This window comes from Alligator mississippiensis, chromosome 7 (assembly GCF_030867095.1).
Source record: "Alligator mississippiensis isolate rAllMis1 chromosome 7, rAllMis1, whole genome shotgun sequence".
In the NCBI taxonomy this organism is placed as follows: domain Eukaryota; kingdom Metazoa; phylum Chordata; order Crocodylia; family Alligatoridae; genus Alligator; species Alligator mississippiensis.
In genome coordinates, this window is record NC_081830.1 from 56,754,219 (window position 1) to 56,776,051 (window position 21,833).

Sequence of the window (21,833 nt, forward strand, 5' to 3'; positions counted from 1 at the left end):
GAGTTTGCTTCAGCTCCTTTCAGAAATTGGTGGTGTTTCTTAAGGGATTAACATGGAGTGATGATGTAAAGCGGGGCTGTCTAATATCTAAGAAGCTGGGGCTACACTAGTGCAAGTCACAGGCCCTTGGGTTGCAACCACCTCCAGCTGCACCCCATGCACAAGCTGCCACATCCCATATACACCATTGCACTGCATCTTCAGGCATCTGTTACATTGGGTTGGCAGAACCCCCCATGCACATACTTGCACACAGCGTACATGGGTGGCCCTCTGCACCACGTGTGGGCAGCAGCTCTTCCCACCACTGTGTGTGTGGGTGGCCCCTGCCTCAGCTCTTCCATGGACTCCCCTGGTACCTTGGGCTGCACTGCTCTGCCCCCCGGGGCAGGAGCCAGAAGTGAAAAGGAGGGAGGAAGGGAAGGGGAGCTTGGAGACCCTAGCTGAAGTAGGAATGTTAGAGGAAGCATGGGTTGGGAGGAATCTGTATAGAAACCACATTATAGGAGAAAATACATTTTGACATTTAATCAGCATATCACCAACACTTGAACTTAATTGAATGTGTGTTGTGTTATATGCTCATATACTCATCAGGTTTGGAGAGGAAAAAACAAAAATAATTCAGACAGAGTCCAAAAATAGCACAGCAATTTACAATACAGTAAAAGCTGTGTTAACTGGCATTTTACTAACTGGAATACTTTATTAACCAGAGTTTAATAGATCTGCATGGGGCAGTGTGGGCTGCTGCTGTGGGCTGAGGCTGTGCCAGGCTCTTCCTGGCGGGGGTGGCCACGCTGTGGGCAGGTGGCTGCAGTACTGGGACTGGCCAGCCTTGTTGTCTAGTCTGCTCAGTTTGGGGACACACATGGTGCCGTGCTGCTTTTGAAGCAGAGGCAGGGAACAGAACTCAGCCTGCAGCTGCAGCCTGCCCTTGCCCTGTGCACAGATAAAATAAAGTAGATCGAAAGGAACTTACCTGTCTGCTTAGCCGCCTGCGATCCTGGCTGCGCAGGGTATAACTCTCAGATAACCAGAATTTTTAGATAACTGGCACTTTGTTTACCCCACTCATGCCAGATAACAAAGCTTTTACTTTACTTAAAATTATCCATCAGTTAGACAGCCCTGATATAAATTATGTTGTTCTCTAGAGTTTTAGCAACTGTGCTTCTTCAGTAAATACTAAAATGTGTGTATCTATGGAGCGGGTTCACAAACATACTTGGATTTCTTAAAGGTTTGTGCAGAATATAACAGTAGATTACCAAGCTTGGATTTCTTAAAGGTTTGTGCAGAATATAACAGTAGATTACCAAGCTAAGTTATCTTGGTGTTTTTAAAAGTTTTTTCTGTTGAAAGCCTTCTCACTTGACTACAGATGAATAGTTATATTATAAAAATATTTCAAAATCTTATTGATTGTTGGAAAACTACAGGTTGTAAGGGAGGCTGAGGTATCTTTCCTGTTCATACAGCTAAATGCATGTAGCATTGGCAAAGCCTTTTAGGTAAAGCATTGCTTTAGTTACTAGAATTAAATAAAAAGGGTATTTAAGAATTATTTAAAAAAAAAATCAGTTAAGCTTTGCTTTTCCTCTTCCTTTTGCAGCCTCTTATGGAAAGCAAACTTAAAGCATTCAGTATTGGCAAAATGAGTGCTGCCAAGAGGACTTTAAGCAAGAAGGAACAAGAGGAATTAAAAAAGAAGGTAAAGCTGCATAATGAAGCTACTGTAACCAGGGTTTCTAATATTATTTTGTGCTCATCATCTTTAGTCTTCTAAATTGAAGACCATTAAAGCAACTGCATTTATTAAATGAACAGTCATTTGATTATACAAATCTAGCTGTTTGTGCAACTCCTATGGGCATAATCTTTCAACATTTCTCTGAAAAATTGAATCCTTTGGTCTTAAAGAAAAATGTATCTGGCATAATTCGGTCATGGGGCCACCCATAATTCTTGAACTCTAGAAAATAAAAGAAAAAATCCTATGGCTGATTAAGAATAGTTGTGTCTCAGAGTTTGTAATAATAATTAAAAGTAGGGGTGCACTGATAAAGATTTTTTTTGGCCGATTATTAACCAGCTATATTGGCTGATACCTATCTGATTGCCAATATGCAGTCTGGCAGCTTGGAGAGCAGCATCCGGCTGGTAAGTCTGTTTGGGGGGGGGGGGGGATTGGTGGAGAGGTATGGGGTGCAGATCGAGGCCCCCATAGTGAGGAAGGGAGTGGAGTTGGGACACGGGGCCAGATGCTGTCGGGGTGGGGCATGGGATGGAGCTGCGGGCGGGTTGTCAGGCTGGGGAGGGCAGCTCCTGCTGCTCTGCGCACCCCTGGGGGAGGCATGGGGGGTATGTGCCACTGGATTTATGCATGGGGCAAGGGTGGGCTCTGTGCTGGGGGCTGTGCTAACCTCTTCTCAGTGGGAGAGTTGGGCTGGGGTGGGTGGTGGTGGTGCTGGGAGGAGGCCTGTGGGGGAGCTACAGCCACCCCAAGATTCATCATATCCCCCCTGTAACCCCTTCTCCCAGCGCTGCCACCGCCTGTCCTGAGTGCAGTCTTACCTCAGCCTCCCCTTCCCCCTGCCACTGGGAAGAGCCCACAGAGGGTAGCCCGTCCTTGCCCTGTGCACAGGTGGGGGGGCACATGCCCCACATGCCTCTGCCAGGGTACACTGAGTGTTGGAAGCTGCCCCCCCCCTTCCCAGCCTCCCTCACCTTCCTGGATGAGCTGCCCATGGCTTTGTCCCATGTCCCTCCCTGCCCTGGCTGGGCAGTGCCTGCCCCTGCCGATTCCGTCCCTCACCATGGGGGCCTCAATCTGCCCCCTCCTCCTCCGACTTACTGGCCGGATGCTGCTCTCCAAGCTGCTGTGTTGCATTCCTGGCAACATCTGTGTTATGACTGTGCGCGTGCACGGGCATTTATCAGTGACATTATCGGCTACATCGGCCAAAAAAAAGCCAATTGCTGATAATGTCAATTTTCCTTTTATCAGTGCGGATACGATATTTACTGATGTATCAGGGCACCTCTAATAAAAAGTTTTATACTTGTTCTATAGGAGGATGAGAAGGCTGCTGCAGAAATTTATGAAGAATTCCTTGCTGCCTTTGAAGGAAGTGATGGTAATAAAGTAAAAACATTTGTGAGAGGAGGAGTTGTTAATGCATCCAAAGGTAAGAGTGGTAAGTCTGAATTTTCTGCGTTGGATTTTTGGCAACACTTACCCCAGCAAACTGTAGGTAAATATAAAAGGAAAAGCTGAGGTTTGGATTTTATTTTAAAGTAAATATTGTATCTCTTTGTTAGTAAGCAGCACCCTGTACTCTCTAGACTTGGATCTCTCTTGGAGTTGAGGCAGGGTGGTGGGAATAAGGTGGAGAGTTGCAGGGAGGGTTGGGAAAAGGTTTCTAACTGGATTTGAATGGCAGTTGGGAGACATGGTAGGGATTGGTGGGAGGGTTTGCTTGTGTAGGGTTTTGGGCAGGTAAGTGTGGTGATGGGAAGGTTTGGAGTTCTTTGGTTTTGGAGAAGGGGTTGTTTGGGGAATCGTGTCTATGGTAGTTGGCTTTTAACAGCTTTGGGCTTTTTGAATAGGGCAGGATATAAATCTAGTAAATAAATATGTTTTTTGGAGATGTTTGCATAGCTCTTTAGCAAATTAATGAAATCATTTGTTTTTCTATTAAAATAGAAGAATTATTTTTGTTTCCCAACTGCACTTAAAGTTTTTCTTAACTATTGCACTTACCTTGCAGAGAGCATGATTCCATTATAGCATCTCATCTTGACTTTTTTTTCTTTTTGAATAAATGTATTTTTAGGCTGTGGGTTGTGGGGATGAAGATAGGAAACAAGTAACTAGTTGTCATTGATTTATTAAACTTTAAACTTAATAAAGTATTTTTAAATTGATTTTGTTTTTTAATTTCAGAGGACCATGAAACAGATGAAAAACGAGGTAAAATCTACAAACCTTCATCGCGATTTTCAGATCAAAAAAATCAACAAAGTCAACCATCTAATGAGAAACCTCCATCCCTTCTAATGATAGAAACCAAAAAGCCTGTAAGTTTTCTATTTAAAATATTTTCTTTTTAATACCTCTCCAGATCAGTTTTGTATATGTATATGCATATGTATAGGTGTGTATAAACTCATCCTGCAGAGTAGTTTTATCATTATTTTTACTATCTATTTTTAATTATTGTTGGTGATTTGCCTAAAACTGAATAGGAAGTCAGTGTAGATATCACAACACATAGTCAAGCTAATATCCCAGAGATCTTTAAAATGATACTTTGATTTGATTTTTTGCAAAGGAAATATTGTATACATTTTATAGCATTTGTTTTGATCAAAGCAACTTTATCACAAATTAATTTTATGGCTTTAGCAGGAAAACAGCTCTGACTGTTACCTGCTAGCATCACAGTATGTGAATATTTCAAAATAGTTTTCATCATAACCACCTGTTTTTAGATCAAAACTGTAAGAAACTTTCAGTTTTAGGTTGATTTAAGCTTCTCTTTTTTTTTTTTTCTTTCAATGTTTATTTGTTTTTGTTTGAGCAAAGTCTTCAGTCTTTCGAGTTATGATCAATAAACTGAAGAACTTGATAAACAAGAAGTCCTGCTTTTATTTTCTTCACCTTTGATCTGTTCTGTTAGTTAATATGTGCATTGTTTGGTTTGATTTCTGTGTGTTGCTTTAAAGAAAAATCCCTGAAAATTCAACCTTGCTAGGAATGTTAGTTCTTAATTGAGTACTTGAGTTAGGAAGAGTGAAAAAAGCATATATTCATTATCATAGTCTTTAATTACATGTTCACACTTAAATATAGCTCTAAATGTGTGCCAAGCATCTATAATTCTGTGCGCCAGTGTGGAGAAATACATGTGATGAAAATTATGAACTTCTAATTTTACATGCTATGTCATAGTAGTATAATACTGAATAATAACTATGTAGGTTTTCACAGTGGGTAAGAGAAACGATTACAAATAGACCTACTAATAGTGCATCAGCAGTACATTTTGTCCCCCCAGCCCCTTGCTGTCATGTTGCTGTAGGAATTTTTTTCTAGAGCTGTAATATGATAAACATTTGTTACATTGGTTTATATGAAAAAAAATCATTTAAATTATGTGATATGCAAATAATGTGACAGGAGATGACATGGTTCACCCTAGAGTCAGGTAAAATGCATATGCTGTGAAACAAATAAAGCTTGACATATTAGAATACCTTTTATTATTAATTTGAGCATTTTTCTGAAAATTTGACCTATAAATTAATTTCCTCAGAGCTCTCTCTCCATGGTAAGTAAAAGCCAAGAAAAGAAATTCTGCTCAAATGTATTGCTTGTGTTTAAATAAAAATATGTATTATTTAACATGAGGGGTTAAGTCGCCAAGGATGCAGGAAACATTTGTGAAGATGTTTAAATAAACATCTTGTAATGCATTTTGTCTTGTATAATGTTCATAAGTTGTGGATGAAATGTGGAAACTTGAGGATACAATAAAGGCTATACTGTAACATAGGAACCCAGCTGGCAGGGTTAAAGTTCATATTCAATCTTAACTTTTGTAATTTTCTTAATTCTATCTCACCTACCAATTAATCTTAATGCTTGCACAGTTTAATTTTCATTTAATCACTTGGAAATCTGTGGATCAAAGATAAATGTTGCTTGGAAGCAATCTAAAATATAGGTTGCAAATTTATTAAAACAGAGTTTTCATTGGGTGTCGTTCTGAAATACTAGTTGGTATATCTTTTTGTTTTAGCCTTTGAAAAAAGGGGAGAAAGAAAAGAAAAAGAGCAATTTGGAACTTTTCAAAGAAGAACTAAAACAGTAAGTTTTTCTGTCCATGGAATATCATAATCAAGCAAAATTTGTGTAAGCATTTATGGTAGCTTCCTTTTACTTTTTAACATTAAATTTTTAATTATATCAGACCCTTCTGTCATGGTGCAGCTCTATTGTTTGTGGCTAAGCACAAAAAGGATAAGTTTAATTTGTGAAGATCCTGTGTACAGATCTGTGTGCTGTAGTTAGAGGTGCACCGATACGTCAGTAAGATATTGGATCAGCACTGATGTAAAGCGAATTGATTGTACTGGAAATCAGCCTGATGTGGCCAATAGTTTGGCTGATGAATTCCCATGCATACATGCAGCTGCAGCGCAGCACGTAGGCAGCGAGGAGCACAGGCCAGCAGCTTGGAGAGCTGTGTATAGCTGGTAAATCTGTTGTGGTGGAAGGGTCATGGAGGGGGGGGGGGGGGGTGGAGATGTATGCCCCCTGCAGTGAGGGAGGGAGTGGGGCCGGTGGTGCCCAGCCAGGGCAGGGTGGGGCACAGGATAGAGCAATGGGGCGTGGGGAGGCTGGCTTCTGCCTCTGCGCTCACCCCGGAACGCATGGGGGTGGGCATATGCCTCCATATCTGCATGGGGGGTAGGGTGGGCTGCAGCTGTGGGCTGGGGCCGGGGCTGCACTAAGCTCTTCCCGGCATGTGGCGGGGAGGGAAAGGGAGAGAAGTTGGGCCAGGGCTGCACTCAAGGTGGGTGGCGGCAACACTGGGAGGGAGCTACAGCAAAATTTGGGGTGGCTGGAGCCCTTTTGTTGTTTCCCTCCCAGCGCTGCCGCCACCTGCCCCGGCCCAGCCCCCACCGGGAAGAGCCCTGCGCCGTCCTGGCCCCAGCCCATAGCTGTAGCTTTCCCTGCCCTATCCTGTGCAGATCTGGGGGTCACATGTGTTTTTCCTCTCCCCATGCCTTTCTGGGCTGCGTGCAGTGGTGGGAGCTGTGTCGTCGTTGTCCGTTTCTCCCCCCCCCCCCCCCCCCCCCCCCCCCGCAGCCCCTGGACGAGCTACGGCTCCGTATTTCCCCGCCCTGCCCCAGCTTGGTGTAGTGTCTGCCCCAGTCCCAGCTTTACTTCTCCTTAACCTCAGGGTCCTTGATATGCCCCCCCCCACCTTACCCCCCTCAGTGCCCCTTCCCTCCCCACTTGTCTTCTACTACAACAGACTTACCAGCTGCACGCAGCTGTATCAGAAATCAGATCGGTATCGGTCAATACGTCTCCTTAAAAATCGGTGATCTGTATCAGCCCCCAACATCTCTATCGGTGCACTCCTAGCTGTAGTATTTAAAAAGCTACTGGCCACCTAAATCCAAGTCTTTGGTGTTTCTTATTTCTACCACCACTTAGGGGACCGACATCAATGGTAAATTCTTGCCAAAATATATCCTACTGTAGAATGTTATCTATTGAAAACTTCTGCTAAAACGTTTAGTCAAACAAAAATTACATTGACAGTTTAAATCTTTCCTTTTTGGTTGCTTAATGTGTGTTGAAATTGGTGAGCTTCTTTGTGTTGGTAAACTGTTTGTCAGTTTTGAAAAGTTGCGTTGTCTTCCTTGTTGGAAAGATTCTTGGAACCTAAGGGTTTAGGAGTGTCATTCTTTTTCAAATGAGATGTTTTGCAGAAATGATTAGAAATACAACATAGTATTTATTTTCACTGATCATAGTAAATGGGCAATATTAATAAGTGCTTTTGGAAGCCATCCAGAAATGATTGCTTTGGGGCCAGTGAACTGCCCTTGCAGTTAAGGAGTGTACAGGAAATCAAGGTTTTTGATTCATCCAATCAATCACCAATCTCTCCTCACTTTCTAGCCTGAAAAATTGAAATCTGAGCTTCCCTTTTGCCTGCTGATTTGTAGTGCAGCTTTCAAAAGAAGGAATTTAGGTTTTTTGTTCCAGCCCTTACTTGTAAGCCAGTCACCGAGAGGCTACAGTTCAGAGGACTTGCTTGTTAGATATGCGTTCACTCAGTGTTACATGTGGAAAGTAGTAAAATTATTAGACAGTGAAATGGAAGAGGAAGCTGAAAGTGAAACTGCTGCTTCATCCTAACCCAAAAGAGTAATCAAGGATTTTGGTATAGACCTAATTTGATTGATCTACACCATAATCATGCATAAGACTTTTCTTATATTGCATCCAGTGCAGCTGTAGATAGATAGAATTAATTAACGATTTAAAGTATTTTTTGTTTAGAACAGGGGTCAGCGACCCCTGGCACTTGTGCCGAACCTGGCACAGAAGGCCATTTTGCTTGGCACGCCACTGCCAGCCCGGGCTCTAAGCAGCTCCTGCCAGCCACGGACCCCAGGGTGCTCCTAGCAGGCAGCTGGGAGGCTGCAAGCCCTGGTGCAAGCAGACTGGGCCCTATGTGCCAGCTGCAGCCAGGAGGCTGCAAACAGCTGCTCCAGGCTCCAACATGTCGGCACTTGGGCACTTTCCAAGGTAGACGTTGTAGTTTTCTCGGCACTCTGGCCAAAAAACATTGCCTACCCTTGATTCATAGATGTTAGGGTCGGAAGGGACCTCAATAGATCATCAAGTCTGACCCCCTGCATGGGCAGGAAAGAGTGCTGGGTTTAGATGACCCCAGGTAGATGCCTATCTAACCTCCTCTTGAAGACCCCCAGGGTAGGGGAGAGCACCACCGCCCTTGGGAGCCCATTACAGACCTTGGCCACTCGAACTGTGAAGAAGTTCTTCCTAATGTCCAGTCTAAATCTGCTGTCTGCCAGCTTATGGCCATTATTTCTTGTAACTCTCAGGGGCGCCTTGGTGAGTAAAGCCTCACCAATTCCCTTCTGTGCCCCCGTGTTGAACTTATAGGCAGCCACAAGGTCGCCTCTCAACCTTCTCTTGCGGAGGCTGAAGAGGTCCAGGTGCCCCAGTCTCTCCTCATAGGGTTTGGCCTGCAAGCCCTTAACCATACGAGTGGCCCTTCTCTGGACCCTCTCCAGGTTATCCACATCCCTCTTGAAGCGTGGCGCCCAAAATTGCACGCAGTATTCCAACTGCGGTCTGACCAGCGCCCGATAGAGGGGAAGTATCACCTCCTTGGTTCTGTTCGTCATGCATTTGCTGATGCACAATAAAGTGCCATTAGCTTTTCTGACGGCTTCGTCACACTGACAACTAATGTTCATCTTGGAGTCCACTAGGACTCCAAGATCCCTTTCTGCTTCCTTGCCTCCAAGCAGGTCATTTCCTAGGCAGTAGGTATGCTGGACATTTTTTCTCCCTAGGTGCAGCACTTTGCATTTCTCCTTGTTGAATTGCATTCTGTAGTTTTCTGCCCATATATCCAACCTGCCGAGGTCTGCTTGTAGTTGTTTCCTGCCCTCTGGCATGTCCACTTCTCCCCACAGTTTTGTGTCATCCGCAGACTTGGACAGAGTACACTTCACTCCCTCGTCCAAGTTGCTGATGAAGACATTGAAGAGTATAGGTCCAAGGACCGAGCCCTGCGGGACCCCACTGCCCACACCCTTCCAGGTTGATACCGACCCATCCACTATGACTCTCTGGGTACGACCCTCTAGCCAATTCGCCACCCACTGGACTGTGTAGTCGTCCAAGTCACAGCCTCTTAACTTGTTCACCAGTATGGGGTGGGATACCGTATCGAAGGCCTTCCTGAAGTCTAAGTAAACGATGTCAACCCCTGCTCCTGCGTCCAGGTGTTTTGTAACCTGGTCATAAAAAGATACTAGATTAGTCAGGCATGATCTATATGCTACGAACCCGTACTGGTTTCCCCTCAGCATAATTTTTCCAGCCGGGCTCTCACAAATGTGAGCCTTGATAATTTTTTCAAAGACTTTGCCTAGGATGGAAGTGACACTGACTGGCCTTGGTTTAGAATCAGAGAACTGTAGAAAATTAGTGTTGGAAGGGACCTTGGAGGTCATCTAGACCAAACCTCCTGCTCAAAGCAGGATTATTCCCAACTAGATCATTCCAGCCAGACCTTAAAAGCCCTTAAGAATGGCGATTCCACCACCTTTCTAGGTAACCTGTTTCAGTGCTTCACCACCCTCCTAGTGGGAATGTTTTTTTCTAATAGTCAACGTAAACTTCCCTTGATTCAACTTGAGACCATTGGTCCTTGTTCTGTCATCTTCCACCATTGAGAAGTGTAGCTCCATTCTCTTTGGGGGAACCACCCTTCACGTAATCAAAGGCTGTTATCAAATTCCCTCTGTCTTCTCTTTTGTATACTAAATAAGCCCAGTTCCCTCAGCCTCTCCTCAGAAGTCATGTGTCCCAGCCCCTACCCATTTGCATTGCCCTCCAGTGGACTCTCTCCTACTTGTCCACATCCTTGTTGTAGTGGGATGCTCAAAACTGGGCACATACTCCAGATATGACCTCACCAATGTAGAGTAGAGGGTAATAATTACTTCCCTTGATCTGCTGACAGTGCTTCTGGTAAGGCAGCCCAGTATGCTGTTAACTTTCTTGGCAACAAAGACACACTGCTGAACTGTATTCAGTTTTGTTTTGTTTTAAGAACTTTTTAAAATTAAAGTGTAGTTTCAATAGAATGCTTGGATGCTAATTAACTTCAGTTGTTACCCTGACAATAATGGAAGATAATTTAAAATTTTCTCAAGTTTTTTTTTTTATTTCACAGTTCATAAACCACATCAGTTTAAATAAGAGATGTCAGACTCATCCAGCCTGGCCCCAGGCTGGTCCATAGACTGGATTGGGCTCATGAATCACCCCCTGCTCCACCTCTGTTCCCCATCATGCCAGATCCAGGCCAGCAGCACCCAGTCCAGGACTCGTGTGTTGTGATCCCAGAATGGGTAGTGCTTCATGCAGCACAGTCCCTGGGATGTTTGCTGCATGTGGTGCCTGCTTCAGCTGGTCCAGGCTCCATGCAACATACGGCACCTCCCCCAGCTGGTTTGGGTTCTGCGTCACACAGGATAGCCCTGCCTCCCCAAGCCAGATCCGAGAGCTTCATGCAGTGCAAATCCCAGACAAGCAGTGGGTGTTGTATGCAGCACGGGTCCCAGAGTGGGCACCTAATGTAGTGCAAATCCCAGAGTGGGCGCTGCTGCTGAAGCTGGTGTGATGGCATGTGGGCCAGCTCAGCCCCATCGTCCAGCACCTGATGCTGTCCCTGGGTCTATGTATGGTGAATCCAGCCAAAGGGCTGCATCTTTGATACCCCTGATTTTAAACCAAAGCAAAAGTCTTTAAGACTGAGTCTTCCACTTGTCATTTTAATCTGCCAGGAGCTTCATATGCAGTTTATATGCTCCTGATGTTTTCTGTGGTATTTTGCTTTTTAAAAAGCTTTCAAATCATAATATTGGTTAACCGATAACACAGCAGCTTGGACACGACTGCTGCTGGAAGCCCTTCCCCATGCCCTTTGGCACCCATGGGGAGTGGGTAGGATGGAGGGGGGTGGAAAGGGAAGGGTGGAGGGCTGTGGCAAGCCTGCCAGACAACACAGCTCAGGTGAAGCCCTGCACTGGGAGGGAGGGAGCACTGTGAATGGGCAGCTAATTGCTTAATGAGTCATTAGGCTGTCCATTTTTTTTTCTTCTTTAACCTCATAGGCTATGGGTACTATTCCCACATCACCGTTCCCCCTCCTTCCCTTTCTCCTGTCTGTCCTGCTGCCTTCTGATTCCTGCTAGGGCACCACATTGCTTCTCTTCCTCTCTTCTCTTCCTGTGTCCAGCCCCACACTAAACAATAACTGGCAAGCTAAACAATTATCACTGGGCTTCTCGCTGGGCTAGGTTAGAAGTTTAATTGTTTAACCTTTTACATCTCTACCTTGGACAGAGTAACCAGGTCTGCTCGTTTTCAGACTAGTGTTTTAGACTAGTGGTTCTCAACCTTTTATGGACTCGAGGCCCCCCCCTCACTTCCAACCCACAGCCCCCCACCCCATCAGGCCTGCCAGTGCCCCTAACAACCTACTAGCCCCAGCTCCCCAGTGTGTATGGGGAAAGGGGGGTTATGTACCTCACCCCCAGATTTGTGTATCCACAGTGGGCATGGGGTTACTGCCTGGCCAGACCAGGATGGGGAGAAGCTGCTTCCGTGGCCTAGTGGGCAGGACCAGGTGCAGGAGGGTGGGGGCAGCAAGAGTCATTGTTGCAGACACTTCCGGGACACCTATTCCAGTTGCACTGATAGCAGTGTGAGAAGTAATGGGTGAGTGGCCTGCGCTGCCATCCTCTCCTTGTGCCACCAACTGCTCATGTGCCAGGCCACGTCTCTACCCCACTGCCATGACCAGGCTGCTGCTACCGCTGCTCCCCTCAGGTCACCTGTCCTGCCCCTGCCCCATGTCACCTCTGGGATAGAGTCGCAGCCCGAAGGGAGAGGTGGCAGCGGCTGAGCTATGGCAGCAGGTTAGAACTGTGGCCTGGTGTTCATGCGGCTGGAATCAGGAGGAGGTGAGGGCAACATGGTCCACCCCACGCCATCCATTACTTCTTATGCTGCTGGCATGGGGTCCTGCTGGGCTGTGGAGGTGGCTCCTGCACATGCTGGTCCAACCAGCTTGCAGCTCCATGCCTGCTGTTGCTACACAAATCTAGGGAAGAGGGGAGGTCACCCTCCAATGCATTGCCACCCTCTGGTGACCTCCTGCTACTCCTCCCAGTTCCAAGCATTTTTAAAGTTTGTTTGTGACTCTTCCTTATCTTCTTGTGTGACCCACTTTTGGGTTGCAACCCGTGGGTTGAGAAATATTGCCTTAGACTGTTCCTTGCTGGACGATCTGCATTGGGTTTGAGGCACACTGGTGGCATAAAAAACTTTGTACTTGGCACTCTTTTCAGTTTTCTCATTTCAGTTCTGTTAATGTTCTGTTTATACACAGGTGTTAGTTCCATATTTACTCCAATGTAAGATGAGGCTTTTCTCCCGACTGCAGTCAGCATGGGGTAACAGCACCTCATATTATCTTTGCATACAAGGAGATCTCATTAAATATATTGTCTGTCATTAAGCTGCTACCAAAAGCAGCATGTGCTCAGTAATGGAAACCAACTATGAAGCTGATTAAATGCATTCAACACTTAGCATGACTATAAAACACATGGCCACATTGGACAAATATACTGATGAAAACCTTTTTTGTGTGTGTGTGTGTGTGTGTGTGTGTGGCCCTAATAACAGGAAGGCATTCCCTCTGCAGGGAACAGGCACCAGGCCTGGAGGTACTATTATGTTGGTACCAGGAGGGCCAGAGCTAGCCTTGACACCTTCCATTTGGTGTTCAAAATGCTGCATTTGATATGCTATATTTTATTTTTTTTTTTCGCAAAAGTAAATACATTAAGAAATATATTCTCCACCTCCAGTACTCTGCCAAGGAGCTCGAGGAGCTCTTCCTGACCTAGGAAGTACAAGGGCCAACCAGAGGTAGTACTCTCAGATTTGGTCTTGGCCAAGGGAGATGGTCTGGTGTGTGGCTTGAGTATTGAGGATAACCTGGGCGACAGTGACCATGAAATTATCTGGTTCATTGTCTGCTGCAGGGTCGACAAATCAACCAGTAGGATTGAAGTCCTGGACTTCAAAAATGCTGATTTCGACAGACTCAGAGGGGAGGCGATGTGGGACCAGGAAGGGAAGGCGAAAGGGGTGTACAAAGAGTGGTTGTTGCTCAAGGATACGGTTCTCAAAGCACAAAAGAAAACTGTTCCTGCTAAGAGGAAAGGCAGCAGAAGGGCTGGTAAGCCCTCTTGGCTTAATAGGGACATTGTGGTCCTCTTAAAAAAGAAAAAAGAGATGTATGCATAGTGGAAGCTAGGGATGGTCCTCAAGGAGGACTATACAACAGTGGCCAGCACTTGTAGGGAAATAATCAGGGAAGCCAAGGTGGCAACAGAGTTTAGGTTAGCTACAGAAGTCCAGGATAATAGGAAGTTCTTCTTTAGGTATGTAGGCAGTAGAAGGAAAACAAATGGAAGTGCAGGACCCCTGCTTAGCACCTTGGGACAGCTGGTAATTGATATTCAGGAAAAAGCAAAACTCCTGAATGCCCACTTTGCTTTTGTATTTCACTGGACCATGGGGAATGTCAAGTGAGATAAGGCTCATAGGGGACATGCTGGGACTGACAGCGTCCCCACTGTGGATGCTGAGTGGGTGTAATACCAGTTAGAAAAGCTAGACATAAGTCAGAGGGACCGGATGGACTCCATTTGAGAGTGTTGAAGAAACTAGCTGAGGTCATCGCAGAACCCCTGGCAAAGCTCTTTCATAGATTTCATAGACATTTGGACTGGAAGGGACCCCGGAGGATCATTGAGTCCAGCCCCCTGAACGCGTTCCCACATTAGCGGCCCATGAAAATAACCCGTCCACCACCACTCTCTGGGTGTGGCCCTCCAGCCAGTTTGCGACCCATCTGACTGTGTAAGTGTTGGCACCACAGTCACCTAATTTTTTAATGAGAATAGGGTGAGAGACAGTGTCGAAGGCCTTCCTAAAGTCCAGAAAGACTTCGTCCACCATGACACCTGCATCCAAGGATTGTGACCTGGTCATAGAAGGCAACCAGGTTGGTCTGACAGGACCTGTCTCTAATGAACCCGTGTTGGTTGCCCCTAAGCATAACCTCCCCTGCTGGTCCCTTGCAGATGTGCTTCTGGATAATTTTCTCAAAGAGGTTTCCCAGGGCCGAGGTAAGACTAACAGGCCTATAGTTTTCTGGGTCCTCTTTCCTCCCTTTTTTGAAAATGGGGACCACATTGGCCCTTTTCCAGTTGTCAGGCACCTCACCAGAGCACCACAAGTGCTCGTAAAGCTGTGCCAGGTGTCCCACAATGACTTCTGCCAGTTCCCTCAGCACCCTGGGGTGGAGGTCGTCAGGACCTGCTGATTTGAACATGTCTAGTCCCACCAGAAATTCCCTGACTAGGTCCTCACTGACCCTGGGCCTGGCTGCGCCTCCCCTTGGTTCGTCCAGGATCCCAGTGGGCGGGATGTCCCTATCCCTGCTCAGAAAAATGGAAGCAAAGAATCTGTTAAAGAGGTTAGCTTTGTCGTCTGGTGCGACCACCAGATTTCCAAGTGTGTCCTGCAGAGGCTCCACATTACTCGGTACCTTCTTTTTACCCCCTATGTATTTGAAAAAGGACTTCTTGTTATCCTTGATCCGGGTTGCTAGTCCCAGTCCCATCTCTGCCTTAGCCTTCCTTACAGCTCCCCTACAATCTCGAGCAATGGAGGTATAATCCTCCTTGGCGATGGCCCCTCCCTTCCATTGGGTGTATGCCTCCTTTTTGGCTTTGAGACGTTCCTGGATGCATTTAGTGAGCCATGGTGGCTTTTGAGCACTCCCTCAATATGGGATCCCTTGCTGTCTGGTCAGGTGCCTATAGAGAGAGCCGCTTTCCTGGTCAGGTTTCTGAAACCTGTCACCACCCGGAGGAACGCATGGACTTTCCCCCACACCTCTCTGGTGTATCAAAATTTGATATGCTGATAGGAATCTACCACAAGGATGGGTTAGTACAGCCCACATGAATAAGATGTGTGGTAGTGCCCATTGTTCACAGTCACCCTCACTCCCACCTCTTTTTAAAGTTATTGTGAGCCACTACACTGAATATGTTTTTACTTCCTCTTTTCTCCCACAACTGAACTGTGCCTTTCTTTCCGATTTTCAATGATTCCTGTTTCTTTACCAGCCATAAATGTCTGGCAAACATCACCAAACAGGGACATAAACAGTTCACTCAGAATCCCTCTATTGTCCCTTTGCTCAGCCTGTCTCACATGATTAGTGTGGCCCTGCCTGCCATGAGGTAAAGCCAGACCAGGTTGCCCTGCATCTCATCTGCGCATACATTTTGGAGGATCCCAGGGCCTGTGACAAGAACACCCGGTTTCAGCCATGAGTTGGGGTTAATTAGCACATGGATCCTTTATTGGAGTATCTGGAGTATACACACGTATTGAGCAGCGCGGAACTGTGGGGTCATCATGGTTTGAAACACTGACCCTGCTGGGCCCAGCCCAAAGAACTGTATGGCAAATCGTGAACCTTTTGGCTTTGGACTAATATTATGCATAGTTTGCGCTATATAAAAGTAGATGCAAAAGTGCTGTTTAACAGCGTGTTCATGGAGTACCTGTGCTAAAACTTGCATCAGTTTAAAAAAAGGCAAAATGTATCAATTTTGGATCAACTAAGCCTATGGATACTTTTAGTAATTTTATAATTTTTTTTTTTACGGATATGTTAATTTTAAAGTTAGTGTTTTCAGATTTGCTCCTCTCTTCCATATACTCAGGCATAGCAAAGTCTGATAGTAAGGAGGTTGGAAAGGGGCTGCAGGGGGAAGAATTTGCAGGGAGGGGAGGGGGGGCAGCGAGCTCAGATTTATTTTCCCTGCTGTAGGTAGTGGGAGGGGTGGACAGATTCAAGGGAGACCACCAATAATTTGATTTTATACCTGGAAATTTTTAGCAAATTAGTATACTTTCCCTATATAGAATTGAATTATTCTGGATCATCTTATATTCAAGTAAATATGGTATTTTGATAATTTTTAACTAACAATAAATTTAATACTAGGATATAGTCCTAGACTCAATTTGAAGTGATTTTTAAAATCTTTGTTAGAAGTATAGTGAATTGCTATTAATATTTTATTTTTTTTTATAGAATTCAGGAGGAGCGTGATGAAAGACACAAAACAAAAGGTAGATTAAGTCGTTTTGAGCCACCTCAATCGGATTCAGATGGCCAGCGTCGTTCAAGTAAGTTGTTATTATTTTATCATTTTTTTTGTTTTATAAAATCTGTAGACTAAATTGTGTATTCTTTTGTTTAGTGGATGCTCCTTCAAGAAGAAACAGATCATCTGGTGGTAATATAAATTCTTTTTTTTCATTTAGTAGAATATTGTCTTTTAAATTTCTACTTTGGATTATAATCTTTTTCTCCTCATTATAGTGTTGGATGATTATGCACCAGGATCGCATGATGTTGGGGATCCAAGTACAACCAATTTGTACCTTGGAAACATTAATCCTCAGGTAATGTTGGATATAATCAATTACTAAAAGCAGCAGTTATATTGTATCTAGTTAGGCTCATAGGAAAGTAAGGCTAGACAGGACCTTATGAGGTCATCTAGTCCAGCCCCTCGTTCAAGGCAGGATCATCTCTGCCTAAACCATCCCAGCCCAGGGTCTGTCTAACCAGCTCTTGAAAATTTCCAAAGTTAGAGATTCAGCGACTTTTCTGGGTAGCCTGTTCCAGTGTTTGACAGCCCTCATAATCAGCCGAACTCTCAACCTGCATTTCCTCTGCTGAAGTCTGAGGCACTGGAATCCTCAGGTCCTTTTCTGTAGTACTGTATTTGTGCATGCAGTTATTACATCCCAAGTGCAGGACTTTGCACTGGTCCTTGTTGAATTTCATCTCATTGATTGCAGACTACTTCTCTAGTCTATCCTTCAGTCTATCCTAGCTCTGCCCATCGGAGTGTTTGCAACTCCACATAATTGCATGTTATCTACAGATTTACTAAGCCGCACTCTCATGAATTAATTTTCATGAGTTTTCTGTATGGAGAAACTACTATTTAGGGGTGTAGGTTGTAGTCATGTTGGTTTAAGGACTACTGTTACATTCATTTCTCCTTCCCCCTGCTCCCACCCCTCTCTCGTTCATTGACTACCTCAATATTCATTTTCACTGACTGGCTTTCTTGCATACATACTAGCCTCTGGCTGCTTTACTATACTATTCCATCCAGGAAGAGCACAGACCAACTGCAGATGCTTCCTCAGCTTGACATAGGGTATCTGTACCCAAAAGCAAAGAAAAATGTTTCCAACTATTTGAGTTGGTCTAATAAAAGATATTAGATTTACCCAAAGAACCTGGTCATTATTATATTCACATATTCTCTACACAGTTGTTGTATTTTAGGTTTCTGTTTACTTGGATAAATGCAGAAAAAGTCATTTAGAGAACCAAGCTGAGTTTATAAATTTCTGGAGGCAACCTTCATCAAAAGACCAGTCTTCTTACCAGAAAAGCTGAACCCTGAGTGTTCTTTGGTTAGAATAGGGCAATGTACAGACATTCATTTTTCCACTGGGAGAATGTTCAGGCTTTTTCTCCTGGAGCAGAAATGTCCCCTTCAGGAGAAAAATAACCCTGGAAAAACCAGCATTAAATTGCTTCTGGGAGACTTTCTTCTAGGAGATGGAACATTTCTACATTTTCTTTTAGATTTAACTCCTGGAGATCAGGAGGAATCGAGCCAGGGGACAGGCTCCTGTGCCTTCTGGAAACGGGTCACTCCACTCATGAGAAGGCACAGGGGACAGCTCTTGCTCTCCCCTCCCCTTCCCTCCATGTAGACCAGGAGCTGAGGAAGGCAGCCACAGCTTCCTGCCTCTTCACCAAATCAGGCAGTCCCTGGTTTTGGGAAGAGGCAGGGGGCTGTACTGGCTCCTGTTAGCTTCCCCTTGTTGCCCAGCTGAGCGGTGGGTTGGTGATACAAGAGTTGGCTGTTGAGAGCAGGACTTAGGAGCCGTTCCACCACCTTGTTCTGCACTGTTCTGGGTCAGCTGCTACGGCCCTGAGACGAGGCTTGTGGAGTCTTACTGTAGTATCTGAGGGCTCTGCCTGCCTTCCCTGCGCTCTTGGTCAGCCCAGAACAGGGCAAGGAGTAGAGCTGTTCTCCTGCAGAGGGAAAACTGAGAGGGTTTCCACCTTGGGAGAATTCCCCCTCCTACTCTCTGCAGGCAGAGTAGATGGTAGGCTATCAATTAATGGGCTCCTCTAAGGGCAGGGGTGGTTCAAAGAGCAGCCCTCTAGTGCTTCTTGCCTAGAGAGTTTTCCTAAGAAGCTCTCCACCCATGTGTCTCATGGAATGCCTTCCGGTAGAAATTAATGTCTGTATGAAGCCTAGGCCATTTGTATTTAAGAGAACGTTCTTGTAGATTGATTTCTGTAAGAACTACTGCTCCCTCACTGTCCCTCTAGATATATTTGTAGTCCCCTGTTTCCCAGGGAATAGAGAGAAATAATATTTTAGCAGTTGGATACAATATGGTTAGGGGCCTTGTTAAAACTGAAGTTGCCTGCTAATTTTAGTTTTCTTTTTTTGTAGATGAATGAAGAGATGTTGTGCCAAGAATTTGGACGCTTTGGACCATTAGCAAGTGTTAAAATTATGTGGCCAAGAACTGATGAAGAAAGAGCGAGAGAGAGAAATTGTGGCTTTGTTGCCTTTATGAGCAGGAGAGATGCTGAACGAGCACTGAAGAATCTAAATGGTAAACAAGATTTTAAATTGCATTACTTTTATTGGGAGAGGCTTGTAATGTAAATTTTGGAGTTAAGTTTCTTTTGTTGAAGCAATGGAAAAAGGCATGTTTTAGGAAAAAAATTTGAAAACCTGCCATATTTTATTTTTACTTGCTTGTACAACTTGATTAACTTTTAAATGGTGTTTCAGTCATAATGGCTTCCATTTCCTTGAGAGTGGAAACCAGTCTTCCATGTTGTAAAAGGTGATAAGGATACTATTATAATATAAATAGTTACAGTAATTAATAAGGAATTGGCTAGGTTTGATACAGTAGTACTACATGAAGCACAGTCTATATTTCGAAATTCTGTTGATATAGTAACATCTACTGGGGGTAATATGTTTTATTTACTTATTTTTTAAAAATTATGTTTATACCAACAAAACACTAGTGTAGTCTAGATCTAATGTAACATGCATGAAAATTTGATCAATGTGATTTGAATCAAATTAATTTGATGAATTAGCCTTGATGTGTAAATATTGTACTGTAATGCTAGCAAGTTTAGGAGAGAAAAATCTGCCAAATGAAGACCCAGTAACAAAAAGACTTGAGGAGTGCTTTTATGTAACTAACACGAAGGGAAGACACTCTCATCAGTACATCATTTATTGTTGTTTTAAGTGTAGTTTAACAAATATATATGTAAATATATATTTTCACTTGTGAACTACAAAATTACTTGCTGTCATGAGTGGTCACTTAAAGTTTTAAAGTAACAGTGCATGTACAACAGTAAAAACATGTAATCTGAGTTTAGGCAGACAGATTCAGTGGATGCAACATAGGAATGAAAAATAGTGACGAAAAATAAAAGTGAAAGGTAAGTTTTATAAACTGTATTTTTTTTTTTTTTACTTCTGCAGGCAAGATGATTATGTCTTTTGAAATGAAGCTAGGTTGGGGCAAAGCTGTACCTATTCCACCGCATCCAATATACATTCCACCTTCCATGATGGAGCATACTCTCCCACCACCTCCATCAGGACTGCCTTTTAATGCTCAGCCTCGGGAGAGATTGAAGAACCCTAATGCTCCAATGTTACCACCACCAAAAAACAAGGAGGATTTTGAGAAGGTAACTTAAGAATGTACGCTGGGCCAAATCTAAATTATAAATACAAAATCAATGATAGTCTTTTTTCAATGGCTTTAGAAAATTGCATTGTTCAGTTGGTTTTTCGCTGCCCTAAGATGTCTGAACTGAGTTGTTCCTTGCCTTAAACCAAGGGACCTTCCTTGTGAGACATTGTGTCAGTGTATTAGGTTGCAGTATATTGGGCCTTGTTTTTGTTTTTTTTAATTATTCCTTTAAATCTGGCCATCATTTTCCCCCTCCAGGCTCCCTGGGATTTTTTCTCCTACGTCCCCCACTTTGTTAGCTGCCAAACTTGCAGTGTCTAAATTATTTCCTCTAAAGAAAATGCTTAAGTTCGGTAGCTTCATTTTTACACTAGAATGAGCTGATACTTTTTCTACATAGAAGACTGGTAATTCATATATTGAATAATTTATTTGAGGATAATTGTGGAGTGAGAGTTCTCAGAGATTTTTTTTTTTAAAGAACATTGGCTATGACTTTAAACTGAAGGGTAAGTATCTTTTAAACACAACCCAACTTGATATTACATTTGTAAAAAAAAAATGTTGATTCTTTAATGAATGACACTTAAATGATAGGGTTATATTTTAAATGGCTTGGGAACAAAGTAATAAAAAGTTCCAAGTCAAATACTTTAGAATTTGTTTCATACATTTAAAACTCCTTATTCTAATTATTCTCAGTGTAGTACCTATTCAGTGCATTGATGTGCATTCTGACAGGAATGTTCTGATACTTTACAATTAGTGAACCTTCATTGTTCACTGAACACAACCATTTGCTTTTTGTGTACTTGCTTAGTTATAACTTCACAGCAGTGATTGCCTGCAAATCTTGTGATAGATGTGTAGTATTTTCAATGCATATGTATATTTTTGCTTGTTACTTGTTAACAATACTCACATATTCTATGTTTATTATCTGATGTGACTTCATATACAGACTCTGTCGCAAGCCATAGTCAAAGTGGTTATCCCAACAGAAAGGTACATGTTTTTCTTTATTATTACTCATCTAAATATAGAAAATATCCCCTTCGGAATTTTAAAGAAAAATTGTGATGTTGAGGAAAAGGTAATGGCTTGACTGAGCAATGGTTCTACCATATTCCTTATAGCAGAATTTAATTTGTTTCATAGCCTGTATTTTATATTTATCTCAGCATTTTTTGTTGGAGAAGAATAGAATAATATGATTACCAGTTGCAAATTGAATGCTAGTTATTTCATTAGTGAACCCTTATCCAAGGAAAGATTTAACCTTCATGACAATTTGTTAACAACTGAATATTTTTTGAGCTGTAACATTGCTATAACTAATGTGATATTGCTTTCTTCTTTGGATTACATAGATTAAACTCAAAACCCTGATTCAGTTGAGCATATAAACAAAACCAGCTTCAAATACTTTTTATTTTCTCCTCCTTTTTTATTTATGTATTTATTTTAAATGCAAGTAGCACAGCTGTCAGCTAGATATGTGATCACTGGGAAAGGGCTCTCATAGATCACA

General features: G+C 43.5%; 1 protein-coding gene across 8 annotated transcripts in view; it reads left to right on the top strand.

The window, feature by feature from the left end:
* U2SURP (U2 snRNP associated SURP domain containing) overlaps positions 1–21,833 on the top strand; it is a 78,227-nt gene that overhangs the window by 17,872 nt on the left and 38,522 nt on the right. For 4 of the 8 annotated variants that reach the window (XM_059731001.1, XM_059731003.1, XM_059731005.1 and 1 more), the window contains exons 3-12: positions 1,616–1,714; positions 3,077–3,200; positions 3,950–4,083; positions 5,808–5,875; positions 16,551–16,645; positions 16,720–16,755; positions 16,842–16,924; positions 19,018–19,183; positions 20,086–20,297; positions 21,264–21,307. In XM_059731001.1, the coding sequence (XP_059586984.1) occupies positions 1,616–1,714; positions 3,077–3,200; positions 3,950–4,083; positions 5,808–5,875; positions 16,551–16,645; positions 16,720–16,755; positions 16,842–16,924; positions 19,018–19,183; positions 20,086–20,297; positions 21,264–21,307 (1,061 nt within the window). Of the gene's footprint in view, positions 1–1,615; positions 1,715–3,076; positions 3,201–3,949; positions 4,084–5,807; positions 5,876–16,550; positions 16,646–16,719; positions 16,756–16,841; positions 16,925–19,017; positions 19,184–20,085; positions 20,298–21,263; positions 21,308–21,833 lie in introns of those variants that run through there. The other 4 variants (XM_059731002.1, XM_059731007.1, XM_059731004.1 and 1 more) reach the window with 3 other exon arrangements.